A 14,914-nucleotide genomic window follows, 5' to 3' on the forward strand; every position below is an offset into this window, starting at 1 on the left:
CTTACCTGCTTTTTCTTTTCTACTTTTTTAATGAACCTTCAAAATGTAGGTGTTCTGAAGGCTCAGTATCCATAAAGGTTAAATATAGGGAAAGTGAAGGTAAAAATACTGCTTACAGAGTTGGAAGATGGTTAAAATGTTTGTTTAAATGTAACCCATATGGTTAAACTTATAACCCTGTTTATTCAGCTTTGTTAGTCATCTTTCCAACTTTTTTCTTTATAGAATTATTTCCCTTACTAGGCATTTTCTATTTATTATGGACTGTAATTTGACATGGAAACGTATGGAAGCCACTGAAATGGGCCATTTAAATGGAGCGTTAGCTGTTGGGACGGATGATCATCAGGTTTTAGTCATTAACTGATCAATAAAGCGTAAATCCTCAGCTTTTTCTTGCTGGAGTCAAAATGCCTCTGCAGGCCACAGATTTTCAGCAGAGCTCATTTAATCCCCGTCTCAAGCTAAAGACCTGTTAAGAGAGCACGATGCAACACTAATGACCAGGTTTCACACTAATTTGGTCGTTGCCGGTTGGAGAGCTTTATCCGCTCTGTGCTCAATTACAATTAAGACAAGTAAAATGTTCTGATATGTTGATTCTTCTGTGGAACAGTCATTATTCAACCGATAATTGGTATTGAGTTTGTTATTGATGGATCTGCGACAGTGTTTGAAGCCTTGCCTGTTCAAGGAAAGATGACCAGGCCTGTCCACCATTCACCTTTTGTCTTTCAAGAAGCTCTGCATATAAAAAGAAGCACTTAGATAATAGAAAATGGATGTGCAGCAGGTGTAAGGATGACCTCAATCCTGCTATAAGGCTGAGCTTAGAAGTGGCAGCGTTACTGGAAAGAAATGAGCGGTAGGAATTGGATGGCGGGGGAATCTGGTCCTTTCCCATTACAGCTGTGATGGGTACATATTTCTGTATATGTGGGCGTATTCTTGTTTGTGATGGCCATAAGTTTTGCGTGGGCACACAATCTATGTGTGCATGGCCACATGTGTCTGTGTGAGGTTTGCAGTGTGCATTGTGTGCTCAGATTGTGAAAGCTCAGCTGCTTCGGTAGCTGCCAGCAGCTAAAGGATTACCGACCACTGAAATGGAGCTGATCTGTTTGAAAGTGTGTGCATGTTTATTCTCAGGCAGTATCGACTATGAATCGGATGATGCTGGTGTGCTGAGAGTTTGAAAGGGAATTGGATCAGATTAGAGAATCTTTGCACCAGATTTACTGCATTCCCAAACAAGAGAAGATGGAGATGAAAAAGAGAGAACTGCAGTTTAAGCAAAACTTTTTATAATCTGTGGGTGCAGTGGTTTCATTATTGGATCTGCCTATATAATTAGGCTGTGGTAACTGTTCCACTGAGGTTTCATCTTTTCATGACTTCTAGTTGACTCTGTTAGAAGTTATAGTTTGAAAAGATCTGAACGGAAGTATTTGATCTCTTAATACAAAAAAATGCATCAATCCGCAATGCAAAAAGATTTAATCTCACCAAATTTAGAAACATAAAATTTATTCTAGCAGCTTTTGTGCATTGACCATTATAGCTGTATTTGAGTGAAATCGCACAGAATTTCTGCAGCGTGAGTCAATAGTTGGTGTATTGCAAATGTTTCCTTGATTTACCTCTGCTCAATCAGATAGCCGGGTCATTAGCAGGACTCAGGAGAACTTGGCTCGATGCTGAGGAGGTAATTAACTTGTTTGATTTAGGCGTCTTGTATCAGGGACTCATTTAAGTTTCAGCATGCTGGCCCTTGAGGACTTAAGTTTTATACCTAATGGATGATCAAAATATTCTAAGCTGCTCCTAGTATTGCCTTTTCCATTGAATCTCTCATTTGAATCTGTTTATAACTTGTTTTAGAGCTGTTACTACCATTTTACTGCAATTTTATATGCAGATCAGAGGTCATGGTGGTTGTCAGTTGATATTATTTTGGTTCCCATCTACTTCCAGTTTTTACCTGTAAATGGCTCAGTTAAAACCTGTGGAATTATCCAGCTTTTAATGAAATTTAATATCTTCCTGTGGAAAATGAGCTGCTTTGTGCTTCATGTCCTGTGTACGCCTCATCTGATGTCCCTAGAAATCTGGCCGGCTAAATTTGTTTTCCAATGTTAATGAAGCAGCAGCATCAACTATCATAAATTGGTGCACTGGCTTTATGAGGAATTATGTTAAATTAAACACAAATGGGAGCTGAAATTATATTTTTAAGTTTTACTCAACCTCCAAATATAAACAGAAATGAGCAATATGACAAATTTTTGCAAAAAGGAAAAATAAAAATTCAGTCTTGAATGACTTAAACATTTTACTATTCTTCTTGGCAATAGACAAATTTTTTAATTTGAAATTTGCAAAGCTGTTAAAGCTCCCTTTAGTAGAACTGACCTTGTACATATTCAAGCTGATTTTTTTTTTTTTTGTCTTTAAAACATTCGGTTGCCAGTAAATTCAGGTTCAGTGACAAGTTATTTGAAACAAATTGGCCTGTGCGCTTCCCTGACACGTTACACCATGCCCTCCTGCTCACATGTTGACCAGCCAGTTATGGTTTTCAGCCTGAGCTGCTGTTGATTATCACATTGATTTTTGCTTCCTCTGCTTTGATGCTCATCTCACATGAGGCTGCAGAGATTTTTAACCACATTACTCTGACCCTGAACCTTTCATGACCCAGCATACGTTACAGTCTTGCTGTAATATCCCCTACTTCCGCTGTGAATTAGGTGGGGCATGGTGTGCAGTATGTTGTGAATTTTTTATTTTGCTCCTCCAAGGATTTGCATGTTTAGAGAGAAATAAGTGAGTGGAGATCAGATGCTGTTTTTGATCAGTTCCAGGCTGAGGAAGAGTTCACTTATTTACCTCTGAAAGCCCCCACAAAAGATGCCCCCTTCATTTCAGTAAAAATACAAGCTGTATTTTTCTCTTCTAACTTTAAATGGAAGTATTGTTTACAGTAGCTCACTTTTACCATCTCAATTCAGTTTTTTGATTAAATGTGATAAGTGGTCTTTGTCCTACAGCAGTGTAAGCCTATAGTAGCATAGCTTGAGCCATTTCAGCTGTAAGCTTTATGAGAAATGAAAGTTTTATGCCTAAAAAGTAGACAGGGTGTCTGCCTCATGGACTAAAGCTGGTAGTTGGTTCCACCGGAGAAGAGACAGATAACTAAAAGATCTGCCTCCTATATTCTGCTTTTAGAAATTCTTTGAACCTGCAGATTAAGAGCAAAGTGCACCGTTAGGAACATCAGGAACAATCATATCTCTGTAAGATGGAGTTTGGTTATTTAGGGTTTCATACGCACAAAAGACTTCTTTGTTTTGTTTTCTATTAAAGTCGATGAAGAGAAGCTATGATGGAAGAAAACATCTTGTCAATCAGAACTCTGGCTGCAGTGATTTGGCTCAACAGAAGGCTTTTAACCTAGGTTTCTTGAGGTAACAAATGTATGGACTAGCTTCTCAGCCAGTCTGGGCTAAAGCAAGTGCTAGCCCTTTTGTGGTGCCCCAACATGAAAATGATCATTAATACTGTATAAGTTTTTTACTTTTTTCAAAATAACTTATCAATAGTGTTTTAAAGACCATTGCAATAAAGGGATGGTGAAATCTTAAAGAAACCTTTAACTAACTCTACACAAGCAGTGGTTCATATGTTTCCACATTGTTTTACCCATTATGGATGGAAAAAAGTGATTTTAATTGAGATTACAATAATGAAACCAAAGTACAATTAATAAAATGCAACATTGTAGAGTGTGATACAGAACTAGGACAAGCATAAATATTGTTTTGTGCAGTCTTGTGGATAACCTTTTTGCATAGAAAAATGTAGTTTTACAACATAACGACTCTAATAACTGCTGGACGAGGTTGGGTATACAAAGAAAAGTATTAAAATTAACAGCCTTTTCTGGCTAGAGTGACTTTAAAGAATCATTTAAAGCAACTTTTAATACTCTTGCAGAATCAGTTAAACAGTTAAATTGTCATATTTTGTTTTTTGTTTTTTCACATACATGATATAATTGAAAAGCTTAGACTCCCCTCTTTCAAGAGCAGTAAATTACTTAAAATTTTCCCGAATTGGACGAGGCACATCACATTTAGATTAGGTAAGAGACTGAACGAGTGCTATACTTTTTTGTAGTCAGCCATTTTGATTGATGGGGGTTTAAATAATCCTGCCGCAATCTGTTTTTACCAGTCACTCCGTTTTGTGAAAATGCTTTAAAATCTAAGGATTTTTGTCCTTTTGATAAATAATCAGTACAGACTGAAGAGGGAATCCACATTAAGTGTAATTTTTTCCTTGCAATGTAAAAAAATGGCTGTGGTGGTCCAAGTAGCTACATATAAACGATGAAATTAAAAGATTGCCCCTATAATTTGAAAAGATCGTATGCTTTGGCCTGAACACAAAGTCCCCCGCTACACTAGATGAGCTGATGAGACACTAGATTACAGTTGGAAACATTGACTTACAAGATTTTACTTTTTTTTGGTCATATTTGGAAATGGGGAAATCTAAAACTCTTAAGTATGTGGTTAACATAAGCATCAGAATGCATGTTAGTCTTTGGACTACCAGCATTGCAGCAGTGCACCGTCCAGGCTTGCTAAACTTTGCTTAGAGGAGAATGAAATGAAATCGGGAGCTTTGACAAACTCAGTGGTTTTGACCCAGATAATTGTTGACATTCTTTAACTGGATGGTCCTCAAGTTTCTACCCTGATTAACAGCCCCTGTCCACGCGCAAACAAACAAAAATGTAATATTTTGTAAATGCAGAGATGTGAACACGAAAACAGAATGGTTTATTGGGAAACGTACAATAGAAGAACAATACTGAAATTGTACCATAGTGGGAAAATTTCCATCAGCAAAATTAATGAGCTTAAAGGAACATTTAAAGCTAAATAATGTGGAAATGTATTAAGTTTAGCTGTGCAAAAGGCACATTTTAGAAAATTTTAGAAAATAACTGTTGTTGCAGATATTAAAGACATGTTCAGGGGGAAAAATGAGAGGGTTTAAGATGAAAAGAATACAGAAACAAAGCAGCACCCTATTTACAGAAAGAAGAAGGAAACCTGCAGAAAATAAGATTCCTACTTAATCAGGCTGAGTCAGGATTTTCCTACCTTTCAGTTTGGATCAGGACCAAAGTCTGTACATTGAGAACGGCTACAGTAACAGATCAAAGTATTATATATCCCATCAGGTCTGGATTTGTTTCCACTTTCAGACTCTTGGCCTTGAAAAACCTTTAACCTATTTTAGGCTGTGTTTTAAACTTGACATTCAATGTTGTGAAAGGAAATATTTTAAGGAATTCAGCAAAAATGAGGAAATATTGATCAGCCCTTTAAAACAAAAAACCGAAGAAATTTTGCTGCTTGTAGACAAATGTGGCTGAAACCCTTGTCACAGTACCTTTTATTTTATTTTTACCTTTAAATTCTGCCCCACTTTGACATTCTATCGATTGGGCCTTGTTGCTTTCTATTATAAGCTTTACTCACTCAGTGTTATCATTTAAACAGGGACCTCCAGCCTGCAGAAAGCAAAAATACCCTTTATTCTTTCTGAAAGCCTTCTTGAAGATGTGTGTAGTAGCAGGAATGCAGCATCCCAAAGACCTCTGCCTGTCTGCTCATGGACTTGGCTGCCGTACGTTATAGAACAGTGACCACTCAATTTGTTACGGTGGATGCCACTTCACTCACTAACTCAGGGTGAGAAAACGAGTTCAATATGAAGAGACACACTTTGTGAATCTGTGAGGGCGTGAAATGCATGAGGCTGTCCCTGTGCATGCACTGTGTACCGTATGCAGAGGGGATTATTAAGCTTGCATCAATACCTCCAGCTGTAGCTGCTTGTTGATTGCTTAGCACAGGTCGGGCTAATGCATGGATACACGCACATACCTTAATTGGTTCCTTATCTGACCATCTTATTTCATGTCTGCAGAACACCAGAATGTTTTTTTTTTTTTTTGCATAGCTTTGCCTCCTTTTGCTGTTTGTGCATGTCAAGCTCATAATTGAAACTTTTTTTCTTAAGGGATTGTGCCTGTAAATCCTTGTCATAAGCGTCCACATGTTTCTCTGCAGAAGAACCTTATCAGTGTACATTTTTTTCAGATTATCTTGTTAGTTTAAACTTTAAAGAATATATTTATAGAAACATGTTGGTTCACAATATAACATTTACTCTTGGCAAACCATTTTATATGAAATGTGCTTATTACGTGAAAGCTATTTTTATTGTGCCCAAATTGTATATTTATGCATTTAAAGCAGTGTTGTATAGTAACGAAGTAAAAATACTTCACTGCTTAACTTAAGTATATTTTGGAACTTAAGTATATTTTGGAGTACTTTATACTTTCCAAGAGGATACATTTTTTTGAGAACTTTCACTTTTATTTCACTACATTTACAAACTTAATTGCATACTTTTACTCCGATACATTTTCAATGTTTGGTTTAGTTACTAAGTTTAAAAAAAAAAAAAAAAAAAAAAAAAAAAAAAAAAAAAAAAGCTAGAGAAACGCAAGTGTTTTGACCCCACCTACCGACTACAAAGTCAGGTCTTGCCTGGGCTTGTTCATCAACACCAATAGGATACGTCTGTTTGGCAAAGCCAGTCTATATGTATCCTACGGTACACTTGGTTGTTTATATTATTTTAAGTGAATTTAACCTTCAAAGTTTACCAAAATGTAAAAAAAATTTCAAACTGCACTACCTTTTACTTATACTTTTCACTGCATTACTTGAGCACATCTACTTTAACAGTAATTCTTATACTTAAGTTCAAGCCATTTCAGATACTTTAAGACTTTTACTCAAGTAACATTTCAGTCAATGACTTGGACTTTTACCAAAGTCATATTTTGGAGAGGTACTTATACTTTTACTTGACTCTGAGATTTCAGTACTTTATACAACACTGATTTAAAGTGAGGACCAGATAAAAAAAATACACTGTGGCTTGGGTTAAAATCGTATTATTGAATCAGAGATTAACAATAGAAACACTATGTTCTGGAGTGTCCACAACCTATGGAGGGATCACACTTATCTTCTCTAGGAAATCTTACTTTAGATCTGGCTGTCCAACTGTTTTCCTTTAAATGTATTGACCTGCAAAAGTTTCTTAGGTCCCACACACCTTGATAAGAGCCAGACTTCTTTTAGAAAATTATGCATGAAAACGACTGCAAGAAATTTACACATCTTAAGGAGTGGAATTGGTGAATTGTAAGCCTTGAGGGGCTGCAGAGGGGGAGGAGGAGTGACAGTCTGACCCAGACCTTTTTTTTCTATTTTCTTTTTCCTCTCTGGTTTTGGAGCCAGTCTGTTCCTCAAATCATTAAAGTAACTGCTGGGTTTGTTAATGAGAGGATTTAGAGTGGGATAGGTGACTGGAGGGTTTTGCCAATTTAGATTACTTTTGTATTCTCAATTTACAACAAATATAATCTTGAGGCACTTCAAATCTAACAAATATTAAAAGATTGGTTTAAGATTTAAGGGAACTCCGCCGATTGCATCTATCTTTACATGATTCACTCCCGGGGTCCGTCTTATAGAAATGTAGGCATTGCAGCAAAGAGGTTGGAACCAGTGTTTGAGTTGGTGGTCTACAGGCATAGACATTATATACATTGACTCCTCATTGGACAGGGTCTGCCTATGCAGCGGATGAGTCGAAGCCTCCACCATGTTGAGACTTGAATCTCAGAATATACTTTATATTCGTTGTTTTATTTTTGTAGTATAAAAGTACTCTTTATCTGACTATATTAAATTTCTATAAAAAAAAATCCTGTCTTAAAAATCTGTTTTTTAAAATGTTCTCGTTATTTTATGCAGGCCAGTTAGTTATCCGTCAGCTTGTACATCTAAATTCGGCCAATCATACATCAACAGTCTGTCAATCGCATTTTTTTTCATTATAGCATCTTGATTCGTATGTCCCAGCTAATATACGCAACAGTTGAAATGAATAAGAATAATTTACTTTCCCATTGAGTTCCGTCCCAGTGTTGACGGGGATGGACGTCTGTCTTCAGCAGGCGTAGAGCTAACAGAACTGGCAGTGTTGCGAGGCAAGAGCTCAAACATGTACGGCTGTAAGCCTTCTACACCAAACCAAGCTTCTGCCGCCCTGGCTTCCTCTTCCCCCCTTCCTCCTCTAAATAAAAAATGTATGACGGCAGAGTCTCATCCACGACCTCCAGCTCAAAACTCCGTGTTTCCGCTGTTCATAGCGTTCCTTGACAGTTTTGTTGCTAAGTGCTACCTGGTCCCAATGTAATTTCCCATTGGGAACCTACTAGCACTAAGTTGCTAACTGGTTAGCAAAATGCTTCTGACAAACCAGCCACAACCAAACATGCTTGAAAACTTTCCGCCACAACAATCCCGCCCCCTTGATAATTGATCAATCACATTCACTTTATTCACTCGTGTAAAGTGGGGCACCACTCGAGAGAATTCGGAAATGTAACGGTTGGAACAGCTGTTTCCCTACGACTTTAAACATATTTCGTATCCCTTTGCCTTCATTCTCCTGATTTTTATACTCACAAAGAATAAAAATAATCAAAATATTTTAACCTGAACCTATCATTCCAGGACTGAAATGGTTCTGCAAACTGTGGCTATTCTGGAAATATTCCCCCTTATGTTTTTCTCATAATATTACCACTTTTGTCTTTTGTAAAAACTTTATTTTATAATACTAGAATTTTTATTGGGAGAAATTTTCTATTAAGTCTCAGATCTTTTAAGGTTGTTGACTTCAAAAGTTTTTTTTTTCAGGGTAATAGAAATATTTGAATTACAAAAGGTTTTCACAGCATTTAGCTCTTAATGCCTCACAGGACCTCTATTAATACCGAAAGGTAGCAAGTAAAAAGGTTACACCGCAGTTCAAACAAAAGAACAGTTAATTTTACTACACATTGCAAGCTTTAAAAAAAATATAACCAACTTTATGAAATTATCTTTAAGAACGTAGTCCCAAGGAACAGTAATGATCAACAACTGAAAATGGTGGATAAAGACATTTGATGCAGCTTGTTTTACAGCTGTGATTGTCTGGTTCCACTCAGCAGTTTATCCTCATGGTCCACTGGATTAGCAGCTTTCCTTGCTGCGTTACATCTGCTACCATTCTGTTTTACACATTCAGGAGTGAAAGCTGTGAATCATTTTCTTCCCATGTCATAATTATGCACTGCTCGTTAGTACCACTACTTTGGTATCATTCAGTAGTTTCCTTTAATCGCTCACATGGAGCACATTTACTACACTAAATATTGAACTGCAATTTTTTTTTATTCAATACTAAAGTACCAAAATAAGGTATATGATTGCTTAGAAATGTTAGAGGAAGTAGAGCAACAAACAGATACTACTTTGTTATGTGGCTGCAGTTTTTTTTGGCCCCATCGGTATTGCATACCATCAATTAAGGAAGGTATTATCATCCTGGGCACCAATACCGAGACAAATCGCTGCCCATCTATTGTACCTGACTTCAATTGTGATTCTAATTGCATTTATTGAGCTGAGAGGTACTGGGAAAAATTGTCTTTTGACGGTGATATTCCAGTTACTCGTCTTTGATTAATGATCTAATTTGTCATTATGTGGCGATGATGGAAAGTGGGCTTCTCTATTGCTAAAATAAGGTGCAGGGCTCATTCTTTACCCATTTCATGTGGCGGTGTTCACTTTGCAAGAAGGGTATTTTTTTATCGTTCCTTTTGTTTCATGGTTCATTAACATGACGGAGTTCTTTCTCTTCATTGTTTACACAGCTAATATTAACATTAGTTGACTAATTTACGGTCATAAAACTGTGTATTTTTCTTTTTTTTTTCTGCTGCAGGTGGGATATGAGAATGCAGGAACGGTGGAGTTCCTAGTGGACAAACATGGAAAACACTACTTCATTGAGGTCAACTCCCGGCTCCAGGTCGAACACACCGTCACCGAGGAAATCACAGAGTAAGTGACAGATGTTTATTTGTCTGGATAGGTTTATGCTGGGGAGGGGTGCGTAATTGTTGCAGTTGTCATTTTCAGTGAGCGTCTGGTGTTCGTTTTTTCAGCCTGACAGGTGTGTTGCTTCAAGGTTGGAGGGTTTCTACTCTGAGAATATATCAAGATTTGTAATCAGAAACTGGGGAAGGGACAGAGCAGGTGGGGAGCTGTGAACAGACTCAACATATTGTGTCAAACAGAAACGGGCTAAAAATAAAAGAAATGGCAATAAGGTTTACATGATGAGAACAGAGAAAATTGTGACGAGTGTAAGGGAAAATTGTCTGTAGGGAGATGATTTGGGAATAAAAGAAAGGCCTGCACAGGTGGAGTTGGTGTGAAGAGAAGGTGAAGCATGAGGTCCAACTGGGTGAGAAACAATGGGGAAGCTGAAGAAGAGAGCATAATGGAAGTTATAAATAGCACTCTGCTCTACTGATGATCTGTGTGATTTGCTCGGCTCGAGGAACACAGATGTGTCTCAGGCTGAAGACGAAAACACAAACTGATAAAGCTGAGCAGTGCCTCCAGTTTATCACCGTACCATGAATGTTTGTTGTTACTGACATGTTTATACATTTAAAGATTTGTATCTAATTTATAAGCCTACCTTGCATCAGAGTAGATGAGCTGAAGCAGTTAAAGCGTTTAGTTGATGGAAGCAGCTCTCAAAAGGCTGCAAAATATGGGTACATTTTGTGCTGCAAGTAATCTTCTTACAAAGCCCTGCTAAAAGTGGCACCCATAACAGGAATATCAACATCATATATTAAGGATGTCATGATACAACGTATTAATTTTTGATACCAATATGCAGCTCTGAACTTTGTCTAATAATTTTCTTGAGCGTTTAATCACGTTATATTACTCAAACATAAACAATATTACTTGTATTCTTAAAGACCCATTTATTAACCAATGGGTGACATCAGCTTTAAACGTATATATAAAAATATTGAATTAAAGAAAATATTCATATAGAGAACCTTAACTTGTGCATGCAAAGATCTGTCTTCATGTCGTTTTCAGGTATTAATGAAAAGTTTAATAACACACTAGTCCAGTAATGTAATGTCTGCTGTTATAGAAAGCATTTATTAGATTAGGATCTAATAAATTATAATTTCGATATTTTTGGCTCTATGAAGATGGACTTTTCTCCCTACATCTTAAACACAGATTCCCATTAGCTTTAAAGTTTCTTGAGTTTCTCAAGATTTAGCATATGTACTTTTCACTCTGAACATCCAATTTATGATGTGACCAAATAATTTTTAGCTGCGCCCTGAATCACACTGTGTAGATATTAAAATAATGATGGTATTCCACTAACATTCAACAGAAATTTTATAAAGTTATAGTAGGTAATGGCAGCTGGAAGAACAGTAGAAAATTAATAAAAAAAAAAAATCTAACTTTGGTTAAATTAATCAATCTTTACAGGATTAAAATGAGAAATCAAATTGGAAAATGTAATTTTCTTTAAACGCAGTCTGTGATTTAATTTTAGATTTAATTTGTTAAAAATAATTCACTTTAAATAGAATGCATCCTTCTGGTCAAAACGGGAAGCAAAACTGTTTTAGGTTACATTAGTCATAAGCTTGCTACTACCTCTGTTGGATGTAATGTGTTTAACGTTTTAACAGCGAAGACTGGGAATTGGAAAAGAGTTTAGGTTGGTACTTTTTTGTTTAAATATTCAAGCAGGCTTTGAAACTTAATACTAGGTTAGGAAAAGCAGACCTGGCTAATGTACAAATTGGTTTGCTTTTGCTTCAATATATCCAGCTGTAGTGTTATGGTGAGCAAAAGTGAAATGTTTCCTGTTTGTCAGTAGTTTCTAAATCAAATTAACATAAATCAGACATTAATGCTACCAATCATGCCTCAATTAATGCCCAATGAGAGCTTTATGCAAAGGTTAGACTCTTGCAGCCAGTTTCTAGTTTATCTGCTGAGGTTAGGATGGTCACTTTCCCTGGTGGCTGTGCTGTCATCACTTAAATTTTTTCATTAAACATGAGGCAAAGGTCTCAGGTCTGCTGTTGTAAAAGGTTTTTTTTATCTCAAGCTAAGGAAAAGAAACATTTTGCCTCCATCTACATTTTGTGAAATTTGTTGCCTTACAATAGAAGTAGAGAGAGGGCTATTAGAGCTGAGAGAAAATGACAGAATTGAAATCTGCATTGGGGTTTTATTCCTACATTATGTCCATTATTCTTAGAGCTTTGTTTCCACTCAGCTGCACCCGGTCCCCAGTGGCTTTAGACATTCATTCTTCTGTATAGTAGAAACACTCTGACTAACAGACTTGTCAGTGATATTCTTTTGGGGGGAAATCTTTTCTCTTCTACTGTTCGCCTCTCTGGTCTTTGATCATTTCCTTTCCTCCTCATTGTTTCATTATTCATCAATCATTCCTAATTTTATTCAGTACGAACGCCTGATCTTCCTCATCTTTCAACCTTTTTTAGTTCAACCTCTGAGCTTTTCATGTGGTTTGCAAGTTTAGTGTTCTATGCTTGCATCTTGTAATTTACCTCATTATTATTTTGCTTCAGTCATTTCCTTCCAATATTTAGTAACTACTGTTCAATAGCTTCTTGACTGTACTGCCCTTGATTTATTTTACATTTCACTACTTATTTTTCCTTTCCACATGAAATAACCTTGGTTCTATAGATGCTCCTGTCAAAGTGTTTAGTTTTCCAATCTCACCTTGAAAACCTAAAGATTACCTTTTGATACCCATGTTAATGTTGTCAGTTGCAGAGTTGAAAAATCTAAGCTGAAGACCTTCCAAGTCACAAAGGAATATAGAATATAATGACATAAAAACATAAAAACACTATTAATTAAGGTGGAAATACTATTGCTCTACATTTTAAATAAAACACATAATGGATGTTTACTTTGCTTTTATTCCTATAATTTCTCCAAAGGTCATCTTGATTAGAAGCAACCAGACCTTCTGTACCCAGTTCCAGCAGAACCTTTTTAAACTAGAATTTGTTTAACTGACAAATTCATCTATGGATGTGCAGATTAAAATTCTCTTCACGTTGCGTAAGGTGGGATCTAACTTATTTGTAATACTTTTGGCTTCAATATTTTAGCAAGCAAAGTGTTTTTTTTTTCTCCCAAAAACATTTTAAGTAAAATTTATTTCCTTTGTTACAGTAATCATTATGTTAAAAGCTGCACTGGTCTGAACATACCTGCAGAGTGTTACCTTTGGGACTCATTGAAACATACTATGTAGCATGAGGACACACCTTGTTGTGATTTAAAGCAGTCTCTAAACAAACTTCAGTACCTTTACATGTGTTATGTGGTTTCTAAACTTACTTTGATACTTGATGTGTAAAAGTAAGACCAAAGTCATATTATTCCACCTTTTTTCTATAGGGAGAGACTCTCTAATCTGCTTTTCCACAACTGAAGTCAACTCTACAACCTTTTTGTCTCTGAGCATTTTTCTGAATAGCTTGAATACCCTCACTTCCAGTCTGTCATTCCTGGGCTCTGTGAGACCTGTCAGTGTCTCCAGTGTGTCCACGACTGGCTGTCATTCCCATAGACCGCTCCCCTTCACTGATATTCACCTCCCCATATTTCTCACCTCTTACAGCCCTTTGCCTCATCTCTGACTAAAGCCTCAGCTTTCCTTTGTCCTGTCATGAACTTGTCCTTTTCACCCCTCTTACCATCATCTGCACTCTTCCCCCGGTTGTTTCTCTACCAACTACTAATGTATTAATTACTCCTGGTTGCTTATGAAGCTCTTTGAAGAATCTCTGTACTATACAGCTCATCATGCACTGGTTATTGTTTGGATTCTCGGCCAGTGAAACTAAGAATTATGTTATTGGATTGCCTCCATTTTTCAGTCTGTAAACACTCACAAAATAGCTTTTGTTTTTGTTACATGTTGAAGGCACAAACACCACACCTGAATTCTAACAATCCTCACTCCAAAGCCATTAAAATGATGGATATTGAGTTTTATAAGCAAATAAGACATTTACATAATTAACATATAATTATGGATGCTAGATTCTTGAGTAGTAATCTAGGAGTTCTTTTTTTCTGCACTAAAGCCACTGTTTGTTTTAGTCAGTTTGATTTGATTTATGAAACCACTTTAAATCTCACTGTGTAGTTGAATCAGTAGGATAGCAATTATTGGAGCATGCTGGAAAGGTTGTATATCAGAAACACCAGATGTATAAATGCTGACTGCAGAAATTGGAAAATAAGATTTGTTTGTTATTTCACATTGAAAGTTCTAAGGTGTTATTGAATTATGTCATGACAAAATTAGATTTTTATTCTTCATTCAGAAGATCATACACCTGCTACTGCTGTCAACAAATTGGTACACTGTTTATTTGTTTGATCTCTAATCTCAGCATGTATAGATTCCTGACTAGTGGTTGTCTGAAAAAAGTCATATTTAAAAAGCATTTGAGATCCATTTTTCCTCATTCATGCCAGCATTTATTTAAATCTTGCCAATGCTACCGTTTGTCCTGGTCACACAGGATTTCACTACTGAAGCACAGAGGGATTCTCAAAGACGAAGTGGACAGTTTTTCGAAACCGAAGACATTTTTGAAATATAGCCTCTCTTAAACACCATTTCGTCTTTGTTACAACACTACCATTGTCCTGATTATGGCAAGTATGTGTGCTTGACTGGAGGTGGACATTTTATAAGGAAGACATGAGATCATTTTTAGGTACAATATTGTTTCATAGGTTAATTCAATTTAAACAGAAAATTTTACTTAAACTTACTGCTAAAGGTGAAA

At 36.4% G+C, this 14,914-nt stretch overlaps 1 protein-coding gene across 2 annotated transcripts in view; it reads left to right on the top strand.

Moving 5' to 3' along the window:
* pc (pyruvate carboxylase) overlaps positions 1-14,914 on the top strand; it is a 373,340-nt gene that overhangs the window by 72,235 nt on the left and 286,191 nt on the right. For both annotated transcript variants that reach the window (XM_015373837.1, XM_015373838.1), the window contains exon 10: positions 9,943-10,061. In XM_015373837.1, coding sequence (XP_015229323.1) covers positions 9,943-10,061 — 119 coding nt within the window. The remainder of the gene's footprint in view (positions 1-9,942; positions 10,062-14,914) is intronic.

The sequence above is a fragment of the Cyprinodon variegatus genome, unplaced genomic scaffold (genome assembly GCF_000732505.1).
Source record: "Cyprinodon variegatus isolate N-32 unplaced genomic scaffold, C_variegatus-1.0 Scaffold93, whole genome shotgun sequence".
Classification (NCBI taxonomy): Eukaryota; Metazoa; Chordata; class Actinopteri; order Cyprinodontiformes; family Cyprinodontidae; genus Cyprinodon; species Cyprinodon variegatus.